Source organism: Protomyctophum bolini (genome assembly GCF_963924005.1).
Source record: "Protomyctophum bolini genome assembly, chromosome: 1".
NCBI classification, from domain to species: domain Eukaryota; kingdom Metazoa; phylum Chordata; class Actinopteri; order Myctophiformes; family Myctophidae; genus Protomyctophum; species Protomyctophum bolini.
Genome location: NC_137862.1, coordinates 8,325,568 through 8,348,651, shown reverse-complemented (window position 1 = coordinate 8,348,651; position 23,084 = coordinate 8,325,568). Strand labels below are relative to the sequence as shown.

Here is a 23,084-nt window from a genome sequence, read left to right as displayed (position 1 = left end):
CTATAGTATGCCGTACGATATGGGCTATAGCCCACGGTCCAAAATGATGAGAAACGAGGCTAACTTTTTTTTTCAAAATTTCAAAAAACATGGGCTATAACCCATCGTTTTTGTCATTTCGTCATTTTTTTCAAATCTTCAAAAATGATGAAAAACGGCGCGCTATAGTATGCCGTACGATATGGGCTATAGCCCACGGTCCAAAATGATGAGAAACGAGGCTAACTTTTTTTTTCAAATTTTCAAAAAACATGGGCTATAACCCATCGTTTTTGTCATTTCGTCATTTTTTTCAAATCCTCAAAAATGATGAAAAACGCCGCGCTATAGTATGCCGTACGATATGGGCTATAGCCCACGGTCCAAAATGATGAGAAACGAGGCTAACTTTTTTTTTCAAAATTTCAAAAAACATGGGCTATAACCCATCGTTTTTGTCATTTCGTCATTTTTTTCAAATCCTCAAAAATGATGAAAAACGGCGCGCTATAGTATGCCGTACGATATGGGCTATAGCCCACGGTCCAAAATGATGAGAAACGAGGCTAACTTTTTTTTTCAAAATTTCAAAAAACATGGGCTATAACCCATCGTTTTTGTCATTTCGTCATTTTTTTCAAATCTTCAAAAATGATGAAAAACGCCGCGCTATAGTATGCCGTACGATATGGGCTATAGCCCACGGTCCAAAATGATGAGAAACGAGGCTAACTTTTTTTTTCAAAATTTCAAAAAACATGGGCTATAACCCATCGTTTTTGTCATTTCGTCATTTTTTTCAAATCCTCAAAAATGATGAAAAACGGCGCGCTATAGTATGCCGTACGATATGGGCTATAGCCCACGGTCCAAAATGATGAGAAACGAGGCTAACTTTTTTTTTTTTTATTAAAAAAAACATGGGCTATAACCCATCGTTTTTGTAATTTCGTCATTTTTTTCAAATCCTCAAAAATGATGAAAAACGGCGCGCTATAGTATGCCGTACGATATGGGCTATAGCCCATGGTCCAAAATGATGAGAAACGAGGCTAACTTTTTTTTTCAAAATTTCAAAAAACATGGGCTATAACCCATCGTTTTTGTCAAATTGCGGAATTGCGGAAATTGCGGAAATGGTAATTGCGGAAATTGCTAAATGGAAATTGCGGAAATTGTGGAAATTGCGGATTTTTTAGTATGCCGTACGATATGGGCTATAGCCCATGGTCCAAAATGATGAGAAACGAGGCTAACTTTTTTTTTCAAAATTTCAAAAAACATGGGCTATAACCCATCATTTTTGTCATTTCGTCATTTTTTTCAAATCCTCAAAAATGATGAAAAACGGCGCGCTATAGTATGCCGTACGATATGGGCTATAGCCCATGGTCCAAAATGATGAGAAACGAGGCTAACTCTTTTTTTTCAAAATTTCAAAAAACATGGGCTATAACCCATCGTTTTTGTAATTTCGTCATTTTTTTCAAATCCTCAAAAATGATGAAAAACAGCGCGCTATAGTATGCCGTACGATATGGGCTATAGCCCATGGTCCAAAATGATGAGAAACGAGGCTAACTTTTTTTTCCAAAATTTCAAAAAACATGGGCTATAACCCATCGTTTTTGTAATTTCGTCATTTTTTTCAAATCCTCAAAAATGATGAAAAACAGCGCGCTATAGTATGCCGTACGATATGGGCTATAGCCCATGGTCCAAAATGATGAGAAACGAGGCTAACTTTTTTTTTCAAAATTTCAAAAAACATGGGCTATAACCCATCATTTTTGTCATTTCGTCATTTTTTTCAAATCCTCAAAAATGATGAAAAACGGCGCGCTATAGTATGCCGTACGATATGGGCTATAGCCCATGGTCCAAAATGATGAGAAACGAGGCTAACTCTTTTTTTTCAAAATTTCAAAAAACATGGGCTATAACCCATCGTTTTTGTAATTTCGTCATTTTTTTAAAATCCTCAAAAATGATGAAAAACAGCGCGCTATAGTATGCCGTACGATATGGGCTATAGCCCATGGTCCAAAATGATGAGAAACGAGGCTAACTTTTTTTTCCAAAATTTCAAAAAACATGGGCTATAACCCATCGTTTTTGTAATTTCGTCATTTTTTTCAAATCCTCAAAAATGATTTTTGAGGATTTGAAAAAAAATGAAAAAAAACGATGGGTTATAGCCCATCGTTTTTTTTACATTTTTTCATGTTTTTTAAATCCTCGTTTTTCATCATTTTTGACCATGGGCTATAGCCCATATCGTACGGCATACTATAGCACACCGTTTTTCATCATTTTTGAGGATTTGAAAATAATTAAATAAAATCACTGCTTTTTTTAAACGTTGTGTTTATGTCTAGAGAGAGAAAAAGGAAGAGGAATTAGTCTTTGTAAATGTTTTAATCATACCACATGGCGATGTGGTAACATTGTAATCTAATTTATATTATGACTCTGAAGATTACATAAGACAATTATGTACTATTAAGATCATGGATCAGACCATGTTTAAGCTTAACTGTTCCATTTGTAAACACTCACTTTGAAATCCAATAAACATTTCATATCAACATGTTCTCTGCTATGCAAAAATAAATACAATACCATATAGATTAGAGCAATGAATTCTATAAATATTTTACAACAGAGATCCCGTAATGTCTCTGCAGTGCCTCGTTATCAAATGTACCAAGAAAACTCTTCAGCATAATTCCTTTTAAGGCTGAAACACTGACCAGATTAACACTTAACAGATAAATATAGTCTGTATATACTGTATAAATATAATCGAGTCACTTGACAATATAAATGCTTATATCATGTAACTAAAGCAGTGTGAATTTGTGCACAACTCTTTAAATCTTTGAGTTTTATATTTTCTAGAATAAATGATAATATTTTAACCTCCTGTTAAAAGTAATCCGTGTTGCCAGATATCTAGAACAGTTGCAGACATTAAGCAAAGCAAAAGCACAGCAGGCAGAATTGAATCTACGCCGCTACTAATTTAGATTGTTAATGCTGTGTAACAACATAACTAAACTACATATGGAGTCATGTTCACGTCTCCCTTGCAGCAGTTGATGGCACACAAACTGTTGTTCTTCAAAACAGACTCAATAGAATAAACACCCTGTATCTGTGCATTGATAAAGCTATATTCAGACATTGGATTCTATGAAGGAACGCTTGGGTTTAATGGGAGCCATGTGAAGGGCTGGGTTGTCTCTCGTAAGGCTGGCCTGCCTGTTCCTCGCGTCAGGAAAGCGATGGTGGGTGGACGCCATGGCCCGGGCCTCTCGTTGTTGGATACGTTCCCCAAACTCCACGTCGTGTTGTTGACTGTTGGCCTCTCTTCCAGTGAGGTGCTCATGATACGAGGCCCGCTTCAACTCATTGTTCACTTGGAATTCCATGGCTGACATATTTAAATTGTCCATCCCTCCGCCGCCGCCAGGACAATGTCCCTGCCTGCCTTGCCCCGAGGTATGAGCCTGGACTCTGACAGCCTTGTCCGTGACCCCCATGAAGGGCCGGGGCTTTATCTCGGGCTTGGCCTTGACGCTGCCGCCACTCCTGGTGACGCGCGGGGGGGCGTCCGAGCCTTGTTGGTTCCCGCCGTCCGACAGAGTCCCACTGGAGGCCTGGCTGGAGCTGGACCCCCTGGAGCCTGCCGTGCCCACCGAGCCTCCCCCGCTCTCTCGCTTAGCCTCTGACCCCAGAGAGAGAGGCAGGCTCTCCAGGACCGCAGCGTGGGCAGAGAGTCTGTCGGAGCCCCTGGAGAAGCTGGCGGATCGGCCCTGATAGGGCTGGCCGTGGCCAGGGGGAGAGGAGCCGCTGCAGGGGGAGACGGGGCGGTAGTGGTCGGTGGGGCTGTGTCCAGCGTGGCCCTTTTTGGGCACCGGAATGGGGCTGATGTCGATACCCAGGGCGGGGGTGGGCTTCAGTGAGGTGGAGATGTGTCTGCCCGGCAGAGGGCTGGAGGGGCCACAGAGAGAGAGAGGCCTGCCGCCTACTCTTCCCCCTGTATGTAGGGAGTGGCAGTGATGCTGGGTCCTGCTGCCCTGCATCGGTCTGTCTATGGACTCCACTAGCGGTACGGGCCGTCCTTCATCTGCCAAACCGAAAGCCAAATCTCCAGCGAGAGTCCTGTTGGATGAATACGGATTCAGAGGCCAATATTCTGAGTTCCTCCCACACTGTACGGGACATTCTTCTCCCTCCTGTTCGTCCCTCTCGACGTCCTCAACGTGATCAACGGGACTTTGTCTTTCTGGGCTGCCCTGAGAGTACAGGTCTGCCTCGCTGTCGGTGAGCTGGTGGTGGTGGTGGTGGGAGTGTGAATCCTGGCCCTTGCCAGAAGTCTTGCGCTGTTGAAGTTGGCATTCCTCCTGGACGCGCGCCAGGAGGCGCTGGATCTCTCTGTTTGATGGGCAAAGTCGTGCTGCCTCGTGGAGGTCTGCCAGGGCTGAAACAAATTGCCTGCAGAAGACAAACGAACGTTAAAGGTCTTAAGAGGACAAACGGACATTACAGGTCTTAAGAGGACAACATGTATGGCTATGATGGAGAGAAGCATTATGTGACTTCTTGTGAAATTCATGTGCTTCCTAATCCTAGGCAGACTATAGTATGGTGTATTTATTTGACCAACATGCTGAAGCATGACATATTTCTGACTACATTGTAGAGTTAGAGTCGTATGTCATAGTAGTATTATGGAATACAAAACAACTCGCCCCTTTACCAACTCGCCCCGGACATACAGCTAGGCGGAACAGCGCGGCCTGGTATTCCTAAAGTAATCTAAGTCAATTATGCTTAAGCGGTTAAACCTAACCTTATTCCTAACCTTAACCTCAGTAACACTATGCCTAACCCTAACCCTATTCCTAAACTTAACCCCAGTAAAACTATGCCTAACTGAGTGGTTCTGTACTGTACTTGTGCTGTAGTACTGTACGGTGTGTGTGTGTGTGTGCGTGTGTGTGTGTGTGTGTGTGTGTGTGTGTGTGTGTGTGTGTGTGTGTGTGTGTGTGTGTGTGTGTGTGTGTGTGTGTGTGTGTGTGTGTGTGTGTGTGTGTGTTAGGCTGCGCAACAGTGACGCTTGGTGGTCAACGAATGCTATTTCTGTACTCAGACGGACAGAGTAGCTAGCACGACTCAAAAAACATATTAAACTTGAAATGGTTTAGGGCCAAAATACATTTCTGATCTTGGGGGTCATCTGGGAAAAGGTCTGCTTTCTGTCCCTCAAACCAAAAATAAACATGAGGAATTAGTTTAACATATTATCTGGAACAAACTCCCAGAAAACTACAGGTCTGCTGCCACTCTTATTTCTTCCAAAACACAAATAAAGACCTTGCTTTCTGTTTGTCGCTGCCTTTGATTGAGTTACTTTTCTTGTTCTTTGTCTTCTGCGCTGTAATTATATTTGTTATTTTTACTTCCTTTGTAGTATGCATCCTAATTTTATAATTGTGTTTCCTTTGCTTGATGTTTTGCTTGATGTTGAAATGTGCTTATATTGCCTTGCCTTGCCTTGTCTTGCCTGGCCTGGTGGAGACCTGGGGCTCTATCGTATTACCCGCAAGCATTAAACACTTGAATTACACATTTAGGAGCTTCCACTATGCGTGAACGTTATTTTGCGGCCACACAATCCACTATACATTTTGCAGACTCCTATATTTACTACTACTTTACATGTCAATATCATGTCAGTATCATGGTAGTATCATGTCAGTATTATGGTCAATATCGTGTCAGTATTATGTCAGTAATATATTGCCGGTGAGAAACACCATGGTGGAGTTGAATCTTAATTACCTGCTACTCCTCTTGGCTCGGGCTCTGGCATAATAAGCCTCATAAGACTTGGGCTTGAGCTCCAGAGCCTTTGTTGCAAAGTCCTCAGCTATGCCAAAGTCCTGTAATTGGAGAGAGAAATATATGTTTTAATTATCTTATGTTGTGTCTGGTTTTGCTCTCAACTTATATTAGGTCGGTGTGCAATAACTAAACTGTGTGAGGTGAAGGTGTCGGCACTGCTGCATTTTCCGGATATTTTGCTGCGTATATCCGGACTAGTTAGATTAAAAAATAATAGCTGATGTAAAAGCTCACAAGGTGTCATGAATGATGACATGCATTGTGAACTTGTACAGGTAGATCAGCTATTTAAAGGACCACTTCACCACTTTTCAACCTATCTTCATATAATAGGTCCTCACTAATAATCACGAAAAAAAAGCGAAAGGTTTTTCTACTCGGTCTGTGTCTTATAGGAGGGCTGTGGGCAGTTCAGAAACCGTCCTCCAAGTTCAAGTCCGTTGCTCTCCCCTTGTCCCCCATATATGGGGACTAGGTTGGTGGAGGGTGTGTAGAGCCCAGGATCAAATTAGATGATTGACACAGAGGTGAAAAATGGGTTACAAAATCGTGGGATAAAAAAATATATATAAAAAAAAGAAGGAAACCGTCCTCCAGTGACATCTGCAGGCTTTCTAGTCCTGAAAAGTTGCAATGCGAAAATGGAAGCCATCATTCTCACGATAATGAAAATCTAAACATATTTGTAAAAAAAATCTTGTTTAAAAAAGAATCTGCCTAATGATGATGTCACTGGAGGACGGTTTCTAAACTGCCCACAGCCCTCCTATGAGACACAAACTGAGTAGAAAAGATATCGTGCCATTTTATCATGATTATTAGTGAGGACCTATTATATGAAGTGTGTCCTATAAGCATTTTGTGCGTGACATTAAGTGGTTAACAGAATAAAAGTATGGTTGGCTGATTTGTATTTTGATAATTCTTATGGGGGTAGCTTAACACAAACATGTTCCGTGTTTCTGTTAATTGGATTTCTGTGTGCGTCAGTGTCAGTGCCTCAGTCTCAACACTGCATCTGTGAACTGAAAGCCTGCGGTATATACAATCAAATAACAAGATGCACAAATAGACTTTCTTCTTTCTTGTATGTGCCTAGCAACAGAAAAACAAAGCCGGGCCGAGCTCTGCTTGTTTTCCATCGCTCTCTCTCGCCATCACTCACAGGTGAATACGTCATTAGGAGAAGAACGCATTGTGATTCTGTCCTTGAATCATGCAAGGTCAAAACTTGTAAGCCTTGAACAGCAGTTTGTGGACATTGCTGCTGAATGTTTAATGACAGGGTATCATGTGTTCTCTCTCTCCTGGCCTTTATCGCCTATACCTTCTCATGATGTGTGGCTTTAGTCAGCCCTATTGCTGTAAACAAGCCCCTGAAGGACAGTGAACGGCAGAGGAGATGGGGGGAGAGAGAGAGAAATAACCCATTTTGACTTGAGATCAGATTCTAAAAACGTCTTCTACATCCTGACAGTTTTCTGAAAAAGCTATGTTTCTATGTCAGTGGTTCTTCGATTTTTCAAAAATAGCAGACCTACAATTTCTTAGCTCGCCACTCGGTGGCACGCTACGAGCTTGTAGATCTGCTATTTTTCAATAGCTAAAGTATAACATAATGCTAACAACAAAAGGGGTTCCCGGCCAAAATGGGATAAACACACTGGACAGACACGACTCTATTGAGAGTGACCTTATCACATCACATCATCCACTCCATTATTCATAGGAAACAATGACCCTCAGAATAATCTTCTTTACACAAACCTGGCTCTGGGCCATACACACACATTGATCTATATAGCGATACTGTAATCACACACACAGCAGTTTATTATCCCATTAGTGAGCTACAAATCCTGCCCTTAGGTCATATAAATACACATACTATGTGTTTTGCCATGTTGATGTTTTCTGTACTGATGGAAGGATATGTCAATACAGTACATGTTATTATAGGATTAATCACACCCCCCCCCCCCCACACACACACACACACACACACACACACACACACACACACACACACACACACCTGCCCATTCCAGTCTCCCCTAGATCCTAGATTCGTCGACTAAAACTATGACAAAAAATGTTCGTCGACTACCTTTTTTTTCACTGACTAAACTAAATGGAAACCAAACGAAAACTAAGCTATGATGATAAGATTTGATGATAAGACTAAATATACTGACAATTTCGTCAACAAATAAAAACTAGACTAAAATGTTAGGAAGTGACTAGTGGACAAAAGATCCAGTACAAGTCATTTTACACTTGGTTTGAATGCTGAAAATAGCAGATCTACAAGCTCAACACGTCGCCAAAATGCATTTTAGTTGTCTAAATCAACTGTAGAATTAGTCGACTAAGTTTAATTCCAAAGACTATATGACTAAACTAAAATAGACATTCGCTGCCACAAACAACACTGCCTAACGCTCAACAAGACCAGCGACGTGAGTCGCAGTCCTTACGTTGGATTTCCTGCGGCAGCGGGAGATGTTGAGATAGAGGGAGACGCGCAGCTCCTTCAGACCTTTGAGCTCTTCTCCCAGGCCCTCACGGGGCAACTTCCTCAAGGCAAACTGGTAGCGCTGGCCTGCCTCCTTCATACGGCCCTTCTGAGGAACACATGGGGGGCAGAGGAAGGAGGGGATGGATGGAGATGACCAGGGGAGGGGGGGGGGATTACATATTCATTATTTGATTAAAAAAATCACCGTGAACCGAGTGGTGCAACTCCCCTCTCTCTCTCTCTCTCTCTCTCTCTCTCTCTCTCTCTCCCCCCCCTCCCCCTCTCTCTCTCTCTCTCTCTCTCTCTCATTAGCAGGCAACAGTGCACTGTCTCTCTCTCTCTCTCTCTCTGTTTCTGCATGGCACAACAGCGCCCCTACTGGTACTCCTCATACTGGTGCTCATACATAGGTGAACACATACGGTAGGTATACACGGACATTGCTGGTTGTAGGAGTGGTTCGCACCACTCAAAAAGAGAGGTGTGTTGTTCAAAGTGAAACATCTGTTTCAGCCTCCGGGGCTGACCTACCTTGTACAGCAGGTTACCCTCTTCCATCAGCTTCTGTAGCAGGATGAGCAGGACATCTGGTTTGGACGAGGCCATAGCCCAGGTGGCGTGACCTGAGAGAGAGAGGCGGTTTTATGACTATAGTTTAAAAAGTTATTTGCCGGTGCTGGACAAAAAGGTAGATACAGATTAAAACACCATTGAACTCAGGACACGATGTTTCGGGCCGTGATGAAGGCCATTCAAGGCCGAAACGTCTTGTCCTGAGTTGTTTAAAAAAAATAAACACTGTTGGAGAAAAAGACTGTGTGCGGACTACTCCTTCTCTGTTAGGATTTATGACTCTCACATTTCCCTAAATTATGTCTACAGTATCTATTCGTCTATGTCTGTCTGTCTGTCTGTCTGTCTGTCTGTGTACCTGATCGATCGTGCGGCGCTGTTCTGTAGCGTAAGAGCACTATGCTTCCCTACAAAGCCAATTACAGGAAATGTTTTTGTGCCGATAATGCGTTTCAACTGGTCAGCCAAATGAGATATCGGCAAAGAAGTGATATAATTACACTAATTGTAAATATGTTGTTGAGGTAATTGTTTTTTTCCTTTTGTCCTTTGGGATACACACATAAGTCGGTATGTTTATGCTGTGTGTGTGTGTGTGTGTGTGTGTGTGTGTGTGTGTGTGTGTGTGTGTGTGTGTGTGTGTGTGTGTGTGTGTGTGGTATCTATATCTACCCATCTTGGATCCTTTCTTCAGCAGTGAGGCCACCAGGGCAGGGTTCTGACAGCCAGGACCGGTACCGGTCTGGTCCGGAGGTCTGGTACCACTGCTGCTCTCCAGCACCGCCCCATGGTCCACCAGGTACTGCACCTGGACCGGGTACAGGAGAACAGAACACCTCAGGTAAACGGGCTTCACATCTACATCGGATAGATGGGAGGAGAACTGTCGGTCTGTGTCCATTTGTCCATGCATCCCATCCATCTATACCAGTGGTTCCCAAAGTGGGGTCCGGGGACCCCCAGGGGTCCTCGAGGGAATTCCAGGGGGTACTCAGCTAAATGATAGTTTGGAACCAAATGGACCCTTATGGGTCTGTAACTCTGAGAGTGTCCATGTGGTTCCATTTGTACACTCTCAGAGTTAAATTAACATCCATTTTACAATATTGTGTCCCAGAGATAGAAATGCCATTAAATGGGGGTCCGTATAGACTAATGCATGTCAAACTTGGTGGTCCTTGAAATTAAACGGGTTGAGAATCACTGCTAGAGCCGTAAATATCTTCTCTCATGGGGGTCCCTGGCATATCTTTTGAAATGGGCGGTCCGCAGGGATAATTAGTGTCAATTTGGGTTCCTTGAAATGAAAAAGTTTGGGAAGCACTGATCTATATAAATCCATGCCTTATTGATCCATCTGCTATCAACCCAGTACCGTCCATGATATGTGGTGATATGGAACCTACTGTATCTGCTATCAACCCAGTACCGTGATATGTGGTGATATGGAACCTACTGTATCTGCTATCAACCCAGTACCGTGATATGTGGTGATATGGAACCTACTGTATCTGCTATCAACCCAGTACCGTGATATGTGGTGATATGGAACCTACTGTATCTGCTATCAACCCAGTACCGTGATATGGAACATACTGTATATCTGCTATCAACCCAGTACCATGATATGTGGTGATATGGAACCTACTGTATCTGCTATCAACCCAGTACCGTGATATGTGGTGATATGGAACATACTGTATCTGCTATCAACCCAGTACCGTGATATGTGGTGATATGGAACCTACTGTATCTGCTATCAACCCAGTACCGTGATATGGAACATACTGTATATCTGCTATCAACCCAGTACCATGATATGTGGTGATATGGAACCTACTGTATCTGCCATCAACCCAGTACCGTGATATGGAACATACTGTATATCTGCTATCAACCCAGTACCGTGATATGTGGTGATATGGAACCTACTGTATCTGCCATCAACCCAGTACCGTGATATGTGGTGATATGGAACATACTGTATATCTGCTATCAACCCAGTACCATGATATGTGGTGATATGGAACCTACTGTATCTGCTATCAACCCAGTACCGTGATATGTGGTGATATGGAACATACTGTATATCTGCTATCAACCCAGTACCGTGATATGTGGTGATATGGAACCTACTGTATCTGCCATCAACCCAGTACCGTGATATGGAACCTACTGTATATCTGCTACCAACCCAGTACCGTGATATGTGGTGATATGGAACCTACTGTATCTGCTACCAACCCAGTACCGTGATATGTGGTGATATGGAACCTACTGTATCTGCCATCAACCCAGTACCGTGATATGTGGTGATATGGAACATACTGTATATCTGCTATCGACCCAGTACCGTGATATGGAACATACTGTATCTGCTATCGACCCAGTACCGTGATATGTGGTGATATGGAACATACTGTATATCTGCTATCAACCCAGTACCGTGATATGTGGTGATATGGAACCTACTGTATCTGCTATCAACCCAGTACCGTGATATGTGGTGATATGGAACATACTGTATATCTGCTATCAACCCAGTACCGTGATATGTGGTGATATGGAACCTACTGTATCTGCTATCAACCCAGTACCGTGATATGTGGTGATATGGAACATACTGTATATCTGCTATCAACCCAGTACCGTGATATGTGGTGATATGGAACCTACTGTATCTGCCATCAACCCAGTACCGTGATATGGAACCTACTGTATATCTGCTACCAACCCAGTACCGTGATATGTGGTGATATGGAACCTACTGTATCTGCTACCAACCCAGTACCGTGATATGTGGTGATATGGAACCTACTGTATCTGCCATCAACCCAGTACCGTGATATGTGGTGATATGGAACATACTGTATATCTGCTATCGACCCAGTACCGTGATATGGAACATACTGTATCTGCTATCGACCCAGTACCGTGATATGTGGTGATATGGAACATACTGTATATCTGCTATCAACCCAGTACCGTGATATGTGGTGATATGGAACCTACTGTATCTGCTATCAACCCAGTACCGTGATATGTGGTGATATGGAACCTACTGTATCTGCTATCAACCCAGTACCGTGATATGGAACATACTGTATATCTGCTATCAACCCAGTACCGTGATATGTGGTGATATGGAACCTACTGTATCTGCTATCAACCCAGTACCGTGATATGTGGTGATATGGAACATACTGTATATCTGCTATCAACCCAGTACCGTGATATGTGGTGATATGGAACCTACTGTATCTGCTATCAACCCAGTACCGTGATATGTGGTGATATGGAACCTACTGTATCTGCCATCAACCCAGTACCGTGACATGTGGTGATATGGAACCTACTGTATCTGCTATCAACCCAGTACCGTGATATGGAACATACTGTATATCTGCTATCAACCCAGTACCATGATATGTGGTGATATGGAACCTACTGTATCTGCCATCAACCCAGTACCGTGATATGTGGTGATATGGAACCTACTGTATCTGCCATCAACCCAGTACCGTGATATGTGGTGATATGGAACCTACTGTATCTGCTATCAACCCAGTACCGTGATATGGAACATACTGTATATCTGCTATCAACCCAGTACCGTGATATGTGGTGATATGGAACCTACTGTATCTGCTATCAACCCAGTACCGTGATATGTGGTGATATGGAACCTACTGTATCTGCGTCTCCGTGGAGGGCGGCCAGGTCCAGAGGAGTCCTCCCGTGTTTGTCTGGTTGGTCCAGATCTGCTCCTCGCTCCACCAGGAGGTGGACCACGTTCTTCTGGCCCTTCAGGCACGCCCAGCCCAGCGCGGTCAGTCCCTCCTGGTCTACTGACGACAGAGAGGCACCTGGGAGACCACAGACACACTGTCAGTCCCTCCTGGTCTACTGAGGACAGAGAGGCACCTGGGAGACCACAGACACACTGTCAGTCCCTCCTGGTCTACTGAGGACAGAGAGGACCCTGCAAGGACCGCAGACTCAAATATTACACATTCTACCACAGGTCGTTTCGAGGAAGCAATCTGATTGGTTGAAACAGCCTTCTAGCCGTGGGTTAAACCAGCACCGTTCAACACCTAATCAAAACAAATAATTCAGCTGCTCTGTTCTCCCAGAGCGCTAGCAAACTCGGTGGCTATAGGCTAGCTAGTTTCTTGGGACATTTGTGGTCGTAGTGACTACATCTGTCATTAAAAAAATATATTCTTTCAGCGATTTTCTTCGTTTTAAGGGTAACTGTGGTAGAATTGCAATATTACACGAGAGGGTGTGGGTTAACGTGATTATTGCCACAACAGGGATGCGGTCAGGAACGAGACGAAGACGAGTTCCGCAAGCATCACTGAAGTGACAATAATCACGTTAACCCACACTCTTAAACCACACCCTCTTAATTACACTGTCAGTCCCTCTTGGTCTACTGAGGACAGAGAGGCGCCTGGGACCACATACAGACACAAATATTACACGTTAAAACATCATTGTTTATGTAATGTAGGAACATGTAAACTCCACACAGACAGAAAGGCCCTCTGCTAAAACTCATGTCAGGTGATAAGAAGTGGCTCTCCCCAGGTTGGCATGCAGAGGGAGACTAGAGTCCAGGATTACAGTTTAGGCAATTGGTGAAAAGAATGTGTTTCAAAATCTTAGGATAAAAAAACTAACTGACTGCCCATGCAGTGACCTCTCACCCTTTGACAACAGGAGCTCAACGGTGCTCAGATGACCCTCGACAGCAGCCAGCGTCAGGGCACTGCGGCCCTGCTTGTCACTCAGCTTTATATCGGCACCGTGCTTCAGCAGCAACTCTGCTACCTGATGTTAGATAGGAGGAGAGAGAAATAATCAATCAATGCCACAAAACACCAACACTTCAGCAAAAAAGAGAGAAAGAGCTTGAGAAGGGCTCAGTGTGATGTGATGTCCTCCTCACCTGTGCATGTCCATGTTTGATGGCGCTCAGCAGCGGGATCATCCCTCGGCGGTTGGGCAGCTCCAGCGCCGCCCCGCGCTCCAGGAGGAAAGCACACGTCTCCACTCGCCCTCTCCCTGCCGCTGCGCTCATCGCTGAGAGAGAGAGGAAGGGGGGGGGGGGAGAGATGGGGTGGGGGGGGGGTAAGTGTTGAGAGCACCTTTAGGCTGAAAAGACGCCGTGGTGAGAAAGGAAGAGGAAAGTGGTGCCAGGGTGGGTGACGGCCCGACCTGATTCACTGCAGCACGTGTGTCACGGCATCGGAGACCGTGACCTGGTTTAAGCTGCATGGTGAATGATTTCACAATTTCCACAATGAGAGAAACACATGCTGTCTTAACACACTCCCTTTCAGCCATTTCAGCCCAATTTGGGTTATGAGCTTGTAGATCTGTATACAGTAGCTTGTAGATCTGTATATACAGTAGCTTGTAGGACTGTTTTGCTTCTGGATTACCACCACCCTGCTTTCACCCCAAACGTGAACAAGATTGTGATTTATGGTAATGCATGCATCGTGGCTGATGGTATTGTACGCTTCAGTAAACAAGTAATAATAGCACTGCCATTTGAAGACAAAATTGTCAGTGCAAATAAATGACAAACAATAAAAGGAGCCACGCCACTTAACACCTGATGATTTTCAGCATCTTTAACCACCTTGTGAATTGCCATAAATGTCCTGGTGTTAGTCATCTCCATGTTTATGGTATTAGGGAATTGAATGGTGAATTAAAAGGCCTGCAGTGGTTGAAATCAATAAATACACAACGTGGCAGTAATGTATCGCTGTTAATTAAGCCACTAGCTATTACTAGTTAACGTATTTTTCTCATGCAACACTATTAGTACACTTTTAAAAGCCCATTATACTGTGAATTCAATAGGAATTTGTGTGCTGTTCGAAGGGTAAGAGGCAATGAAGCCACATGTTTTCAACTGCCTCAAACGTTCAAATATGGATCACTGATAATTCATTGAATAAACTTGGATTCGACTCTAATCCCTGGAAGTGGAAATCAGATTCTGAAATGTATCGAAGATATATACTATACTCTGATTAGTTTTGAACACGTTTTCTTTATTCAAATGTTTAAGAAGATGTTTACAGTTGCAGTTCTTGATGTCAGCGCCAAGCTGGTATAGGAAATGTTACACTCTTAGCCCATTTTGGGCGGGAACCCCTTTTGGTGTTTTAACTTATGTTATGCTTAAGTTATTGAAAAATAGCAGATCTACAAGTTCATAGCGTGGCACAGAGTGCTGCGCAAGAACTTGTAGGTCTGCTATTTTTTTTTTATCGTGAAAATGTGCCTGAAATCTTTGAATATATGTGGCAGTATAAAAACTGAAACAGAGTTTCAGTTTTTAACTCAAATCTTTGCTTCGGAGGTGTCCCTGGAACAACATATTTTGAAATATTGAGAAGCACTGATATAGAAACATGAGGGTTTTTCAGAAACAAATTAATTTTAAAAAGACATTTTTTTAAATGTCGACGTCAGGCCTAAATGGGTTAGTGCTATTGAGGAAGTCAGGCAATCTTTCCTAATATACTTTCACAAGACGGGTCTAACAGTATCTATCACCTATTACAGAGGCAAAGGTAGGACAATCCAATAATGCCTGCTTTTATCCGTCTGAACATAATGCACCAAGTGATTGTCCATCTCTGCTCAAAATAATCATAACTCACAGACATAATACAACCCTATAGCTCTGGTCCATAGCCAATGCTTCTATGATTCTGGCTATGCTACTTTCGCTTTTAACCCATTCTGACCGGGAACCCATTTTGGTGTTAGCATCATGTTATGCTTTAGCTATTGAAAAATAGCAGATCTACAAGCTCATAGCGCGCCACCGAGTGGCGCGCTACGAGCTTGTAGGTCTGCTATTTTTGAAAAATCTAAGGAACGACTGACATTTTTAGAATCTGATCTCAGGTCAGAATGGGTTAATCAGACCAGTGTGTGTCCAGTGGAAACCTCGTATGAATCTGATCTCAGGTCAGAATGGGTTAAATCTCACATGGAACTCAGACCAGCCTCTCCTCGTTAGCATATTTAAAAAGAAGGTTTTTGCTACTCACCAAAACAAAGGCGGGTTGTGTCATTAGAAAGCCTACTGTCCTTAGTGGACGCACTCTGAGCCCCCCCACCACACGTACAGTATAAACGGTAGGCTACTTTTTGGCCAGAAAGGGACTTTTTTTCTTCATATTCTCTATGAGGCAGGGCAATATCAGTAGAGGGCGCATTGGAGTAACTAAAAGTATTATTTTGGTGGCGTGACTGACGGAGCGCAGGTTTTCATAGTGATCTGCGACCGACCTGCGGTCGCAATCATAATAATCTGCAACCTACAGTATGGTCGCATCGTACTGTATGGCTGTATATGTCCTTGGACACGAGTGTACAGCCACATACAAGGGTAGGATGATGAGGTGTGGAAGCTAAATATATCTGACCGATACGGGATACGCACCTGTTTCTCCCCAGAGAGAGTCATGAGAATCCATCTGCACAGCCAGCTGTTCATCATTCAGCTCTAGGAGGCTCTTCAGCACCTGCAGGGAAACACAATGCTCTGTCCTCACTGTAGGAACACATCAGGGTTGTTTTCGTCGACTAAAACTATGACGAAAAATGTTTGTCGACTACCTTTTTCCACTGACGAAAACTAAATGGAAACGACATGAAAACTAAGCTATGATGACTAAAACTAAGACAAAAAATACTGACGATTTCGTCGACAAATAAAAACTAGACCAAAATAAAGTCATTTTACACTTGGTTGCATGCTGAAAATAGCAGATCTACAAGCTCACAACGCATCGCAGCGCGACGCGTTGTGAGCTTGTTATGATATTCAGTTGACTAAAACTAGACTAACACTAAAACATTCCAGGTGACTAAAGTGTGACTAAAACTAAGTGAAAACTATTCAAGAGACTATGACTAAAACTAAAATGGAATTTTACAGCCAAAAACAACACTGCCACTGGGCAGCTGTAACCATCTTGAAATGCACCTTGGCTGTGTGTGTCAGCGACTCAGCGTCGACAATGAGACAGACGGACAGACAAGGAGCCCTGCCTGCATGACGATGTCACATCCATGAGGACCTCTACTGTACAGATACTGTACCTGTGTGTGTCCCACACTAGAGGACCTCTACTGTACCTGTGTGTGTCCCACACTAGAGGACCTCTACTGTACCTGTGTGTGTCCCACACTAGAGGCGGCCGTGACGGCCTGCTGCACAGCCTGGCTCTTGGTGACTGCAGGTGTTTCGTTATTGGACTCTTGTTGTTGTTGTTGTTGTGGAGAATCACTTGGGTTCTGGTTCTGGGGGATCCAGTCCTGGCCCAGCAACGTGTTGATGATCTCTGTGTGGCCTCTCAGTCCAGCGTGGACCAGAGCACACTGACCGTTCTTATCAACATGGTCCACCTGCCACACAGAGGCACACACACACACACACACCACACAGTAATTATCAACATGGTCCACCTGCCACACAGAGGCACACACACACACCACACAGTACTTATCAACGTGGTCCACCTGCCACACAGAGGCACACACACACACCACACAGTACTTATCAACGTGGTCCACCTGCCACACAGAGGCACACACACACACACCACACAGTACTTTTCAACGTGGTCCACCTGCCACACAGAGGCACACACACACACACCACACAGTACTTTTCAACGTGGTCCACCTGCCACACAGTACGTTTTAAATGTAAAGTGCATTATAATCCCCAGTCCCTGGTAATATAGAGGGTATGCGCGTGACATCATCATCAAACCCGGAAGTTATGCTGGGAACGTTCGCTCGTTAGGGTTGGCACTCGCCAGGTTATTTTTAAAATGAATTACAAACGAATGGTTCGGATGTTCGCTCGAACATTCCTGCCGAAGTTCGAGTCCTAAAAACAGGGCTAGGGTACAGCCTTAGTGGGAACGTATACTGAGTGGCAAAAAAACTACTTTCTGGCCTTGACAGCCCATACATCCAAACAGAAAAGTCCTATCTGATTGCATTTAACGACGTTAAACAATGATAAACTCGCTTTGCCACTCGATCTTCCACTCGATTAGCCATTCAGTAAGTGATATTAATAAATAATAAATAAATATAAGTGATATTTTGGGGTAACATTTTCTAATTCTAATTAAAATTTTGTCTGATTATTTTTTTATATATAATAAAAGTGTACTATTCAATCATTACTAATGGCCTTGCAGTTGTTTAACAATGTGCTAGTACACACTGTGCACTACACAGTGCACCTTTGAATTTCTGAAGGCACGCATTTAAGAAAGCAAAAGTAGGTCAATGACTCAGTGGTTCCTTCCTGGCATTGGCGTGCTTCCCTCACGCTGAGTAACAGCCTGGTATCGTTGTTGGCATCATGTGCCAGTTCGCCACCCCCCCCCCCGTCCAGCTGTGAATCATTCAGGGAGTCTGGAGTAATATGATGCAAAACAGACAGTGCCTGTGTGAATATGACCCGTGATGGATGCTGTTTTCAGCACTGATGGGTATTTTTGGACTTGTTTGTAGATTAATTGTTTGTGGATGTCGTATTACATGTTCCCTATATGACGCTGTTCCACTGAGTTTTCATCTCACTTCTGCCCCAGCCAGCGTGTATAGATAAATAATTGTTTTCTCCTGTTTGCCAGATCACCCATGCAGTGTATCTGTGACATGTGTTTTTTTACCTTCTGGCTATAGGCAGCCATCCCGTCTCCAACTAACGTTGACTAGTGGTCACTGACTTGAGTTGTGGACTACATTTACTTAAAGGACTACGATTCCCACCAGTCAGACTTCCTGGATGTTACCGGAAGAGTAATAATGCCACGTCTCCCATAGTAAACCTCCCAGCATTATAGGTGTCGCCATTATTCACTTTTTGTTAACCTCTGAACTCAAATTAAATACTTCCCATGTGTCAAAGGTTGTTGGATTACATACAGTATATAATATTATGTTCACGGACATTTTTCTGAGAGAGATCTTTGAACGCTGTGATGGATATACCATGATTTCTCTCCCCATATAATTGGAATATATCATCTGAAAAACCATAAGCTTTGGGCTCGTCGACTCTGTGTCAAATCATTCTAAGGTACTCTGGTATGCTCTGAAATACTTTACTCTCCCTATTCTCTCATTTTTAGTATTGTAGTTTTCCTCTAAAATATTTATCCTTAAAAGGCTTATTAATATAGTATTACATTTTTCTATAAGATTAACATCATACCATTAAAGATGAAGTTTAATATTTAATAATTTAAAAAGGTTTATAACCATTATTGGTAAAGTGCATTTTAAATGGGTGCCTGGGTTTTATGATTGAGCAGCAATTGCAATCTGATTACTTTCAGAAGTATTTTTTTACATTCAGAGGTTTTGCTCTGCTATCGAAGTAATTAAAATATACAGTCCTTTCGTATTAGCATTATTAATTAGGTTAATTATATATTTATCCATTAGGCACATCGCTCTAATCTCATATCAAGCGCTCTCTCTGACCTTGGCCCCTCTCTCTCTCTCTCATCACACTGACCTTGGCCCCTCTCTCTCTCTCTCGCTCTCTCTCTCATCACACTGACCTTGGCCCCTCTCTCTCTCTCTTTCATCACACTGACCTTGGCCCCTCTCTCTCTCTCTCTCATCACACTGACCTTGGCCCCTCTCTCTCTCTCTCTCTCTTTCATCACACTGACCTTGGCCCCTCTCTCGCTCTCTCTCATCACACTGACCTTGGCCCCTCTCTCTCTCTCTCTCTCTCTCTCTCTCATCACACTGACCTTGGCCCCTCTCTCTCTCTCTCTCTCTCATCACACTGACCTTGGCCCCTCTCTCTCTCTCTCTATCTCTCTCATCACACTGACCTTGGCCCCTCTCTCTCTCTCATCACACTGACCTTGGCCCCTCTCTCTCTCTCTCATCACACTGACCTTGGCCCCTCTCTCTCTCATCACACTGACCTTGGCCTCTCTCTCTCTCTCTCTCTCTCATCACACTGACCTTGGCCCCCCTCTCTCTCTCATCACACTGACCTTGGCCCCTCTCTCTCTCTCTCTCTCTCTCTCATCACACTGACCTTGGCCCCTCTCTCTCTCTCTCATCACACTGACCTTGGCCCCTCTCTCTCTCTCATCACACTGACCTTGGCCCCTCTCTCTCTCTCTCATCACACTGACCTTGGCCCCTCTCTCTCTCTCTCTCTCATCACACTGACCTTGGCCCCTCTCTCTCTCTCTCTCTCTCTCTCTCTCATCACACTGACCTTGGCCCCTCTCTCTCTCTCATCACACTGACCTTGGCCCCTCTCTCTCTCTCTCATCACACTGACCTTGGCCCCTCTCTCTCTCTCTCTCTCATCACACTGACCTTGGCCCCTCTCTCTCTCTCATCACACTGACCTTGGCCCCTCTCTCTCTCTCTCATCACACTGACCTTGGCCCCTCTCTCTCTCTCTCATCACACTGACCTTGGCCCCTCTCTCTCTCTCTCATCACACTGACCTTGGCCCCTCTCTTGCAGAGCAGACTGACCAGCGCGGGGTGTCCGGCAGCCGCCGCCAGACACAGAGGCGTCATGCCGCTGTCGGTGGTCCCGTCGACCGGCGCCGCCATCTCCAGCAGCAGCGCCACCATCTCCACGTGGCCCAGGTGGGCGTGGACGCCCAGGATGGGCGCGTGGCCCACCACCTCCGTACACCAGGTCACGCTGGCCCCGCCCAGCATCAGCAGACGACTCACCTGGGAGGAAGGTCCATGACGAGACATGGATCAGTGTGTGTGTGTGTGTGTGTGTGTGTGTGTGGGTGTGTGTGTGTGTGTGTGTGTGCGTGCGTGCGTTACAGTACAGATGTACCTGTAGCGGTTCCTGAGGGAGGCCAGGGCTTGTCTGTGTGTCTGTGTGTGTGTGCGTGTGCGTGTGCGTGTGCGTGTGCGTGTGCGTGTGTGTGTGTGTGAGTGTACCTTGGTGTTGGGTGTGTAGAGGTTCCTGAGGGAGGCCAGGGCAGCAGACAGACTGTCTGTGCTGCAGTTCACCCACAAGGCCTGAAGAACACTGGAGGACACACCTGTCCTCTTACTGAGTCCCTGAGAGAGACAGACAGAGACACAGAGAGACAGAGAGACAAAGAGAGAGAGAGAGAGAGACAGAAAGACAAAGAGAGAGAGAGACAGAGAGAGAGACAGAGAGACAAAGAGAGAGAGAGACAGAGAGACAGAGAGAGAGAGAGACAGAGAGACAAAGAGAGAGAGAGACAGAGAGAGAGAGAGTGGGTCTGGCATGTTCATTTCATAACCTATGACTCACGGAACACTTGACATTACTGCCAAGTTGTGCCAACCATTTTCCGCCTCTTCAGTTTGGGCCCTTTAGACCTCAGGACGATTCTACAAAATGCCATCTAAATCACGACGGTTTGCAGACAAAACCCATGCGTTTCTATGTCAGTCGTTCTCAAACATTTTCATGTCAAGGAACCCCCATAAATGATATGTAATTGGTCGCCGACCCCCATGAGGGACCTCCCCCAGAAGTAAAGATTTTAGTTAAAAAACGTCCACTGTGAAAGAATATATATTCAAAGATTTGTGCCACATTTTCACGATTTTTCAAAGATAGCAGACCTATACAAGCTTGTAGCGTGCCATTCGGTGGCACGCTATGAGCTTGTAGATCTGCTATTTTTCAATAGCTAAAGTGTAACAAAATCTTTGCTTCTGAGAGGTTCCTGGAACAACATCTTTTCAGATGGGGTGGGGGGGGGGGGGGGGGGGGGGGGGGGGGGGGGGGGGGGGGGTCAGCGGGAAAATACATATATTTCTGGGGGTCCTTGACATGAAACTGTTTGAGAACGACTGTCATAGAAACAAAGATTTAGAAGACATTTGTAGAATCTACTTCAGGTCAAAACGGGTTAAACATGCAACCTACTGTACATGAAATCCAAAATGTTTAGTTGTCCATTTATGTAGCAATGATCAGTCTTTTGTTAATATTAGTATCACAGTGTTCTGATACCTTGAATATATGAGCCTTGAGGATGTGGTGGCCCAGTTCCATGGTCTGCTGACGGTTCAACTTTCCCTCCTGTCTGGAGAACATGAAGGCCAGGAGAGCATGGCCACTCCTATAAACACGCACGCACGCACGCACACACGCACGCATGCACGCACGGACGCACGCACCACACACACACACACACACACACACACGCACACATACACACACAGCTCAGCAGAGGCATATCAAATTGTCATGTCCTTGATGACAATAATTTAATAAGGGACTCTAGAACAATTAGGGGAACAGACGTTGTTGTGTCGTTCAAAGAAAGCTCTCATCTCTCCTGATGATGATGATGATGATGATGCCGCGACCTTTGATTTATATCCACTCACCGAAGATCACAGAGAAGCTGATTCATATCCACTCACGAGGATCACAGAGAAACTGATTCATATGAATACTGGACAACTCACCCCAGTGCTTGCCCGTTTCTCCTCCCGGAATTTTCACCAGTGAGGGGGATAAGTTTGTAATATGCTATTGGCTGTTTGTATTCTTTTTGGAAAAATATAAAAAGATACTCCTGTGGAAAGTCTATATTATTTTACTTATATTGACCCTATATAAACAATTTAGTATTATTTAGTATAATAAGGTTTTGCCCACTCAAATGGTACCTTGTCAGATAATCAACAACTTCTGTGAACTTCACTGTAGTAGCTTTTCATAAATTATATTTGTACTTAGGCTGTCCTGCTGTCATGAAAGTTTATAGTTAGAGAAAGTCCAGCCGTCTGCTGTCCAGCCTCTCCCACACCCCTCACTGGGGAAAATTCTGGGAGGAAAACAGAAACGGGGTGAGTTGTCTTGTTACCATTTATATCCATACTCACCGAGGGTCACAGAGGAACTCGGTGCTCTCTCCGTCCGCCCGCCACACCAGCCACTCCCTGAAGGACGGGTGACACAGCATGCGCGTTCCGTCCCTGCGCTTCACCTACACACATCCGGTGACATTCAACAACGTAACAAAAACAAACGCATC

At 44.3% G+C, this 23,084-nt stretch overlaps 1 protein-coding gene across 1 annotated transcript in view; it reads right to left on the bottom strand.

Moving 5' to 3' along the window:
- Window positions 1–2,656: 2,656 nt before the first annotated feature.
- The window catches only part of LOC308314906 (protein TANC1-like), a gene marked incomplete at its 5' end in the record, with an annotated part of 59,707 nt that continues 39,279 nt past the window's right edge, over window positions 2,657–23,084 (bottom strand). Inside the window, 15 exon segments of the mRNA XM_080762697.1 lie at window positions 2,657–4,479; window positions 5,830–5,930; window positions 8,370–8,516; window positions 8,942–9,033; window positions 9,342–9,380; window positions 9,656–9,791; window positions 12,674–12,849; window positions 13,699–13,822; window positions 13,941–14,074; window positions 16,467–16,548; window positions 17,201–17,434; window positions 20,539–20,775; window positions 20,998–21,120; window positions 22,052–22,160; window positions 22,933–23,036. Coding sequence (XP_080618823.1) covers window positions 3,159–4,479; window positions 5,830–5,930; window positions 8,370–8,516; window positions 8,942–9,033; window positions 9,342–9,380; window positions 9,656–9,791; window positions 12,674–12,849; window positions 13,699–13,822; window positions 13,941–14,074; window positions 16,467–16,548; window positions 17,201–17,434; window positions 20,539–20,775; window positions 20,998–21,120; window positions 22,052–22,160; window positions 22,933–23,036 — 3,159 coding nt within the window. The 3' untranslated portion in view covers window positions 2,657–3,158.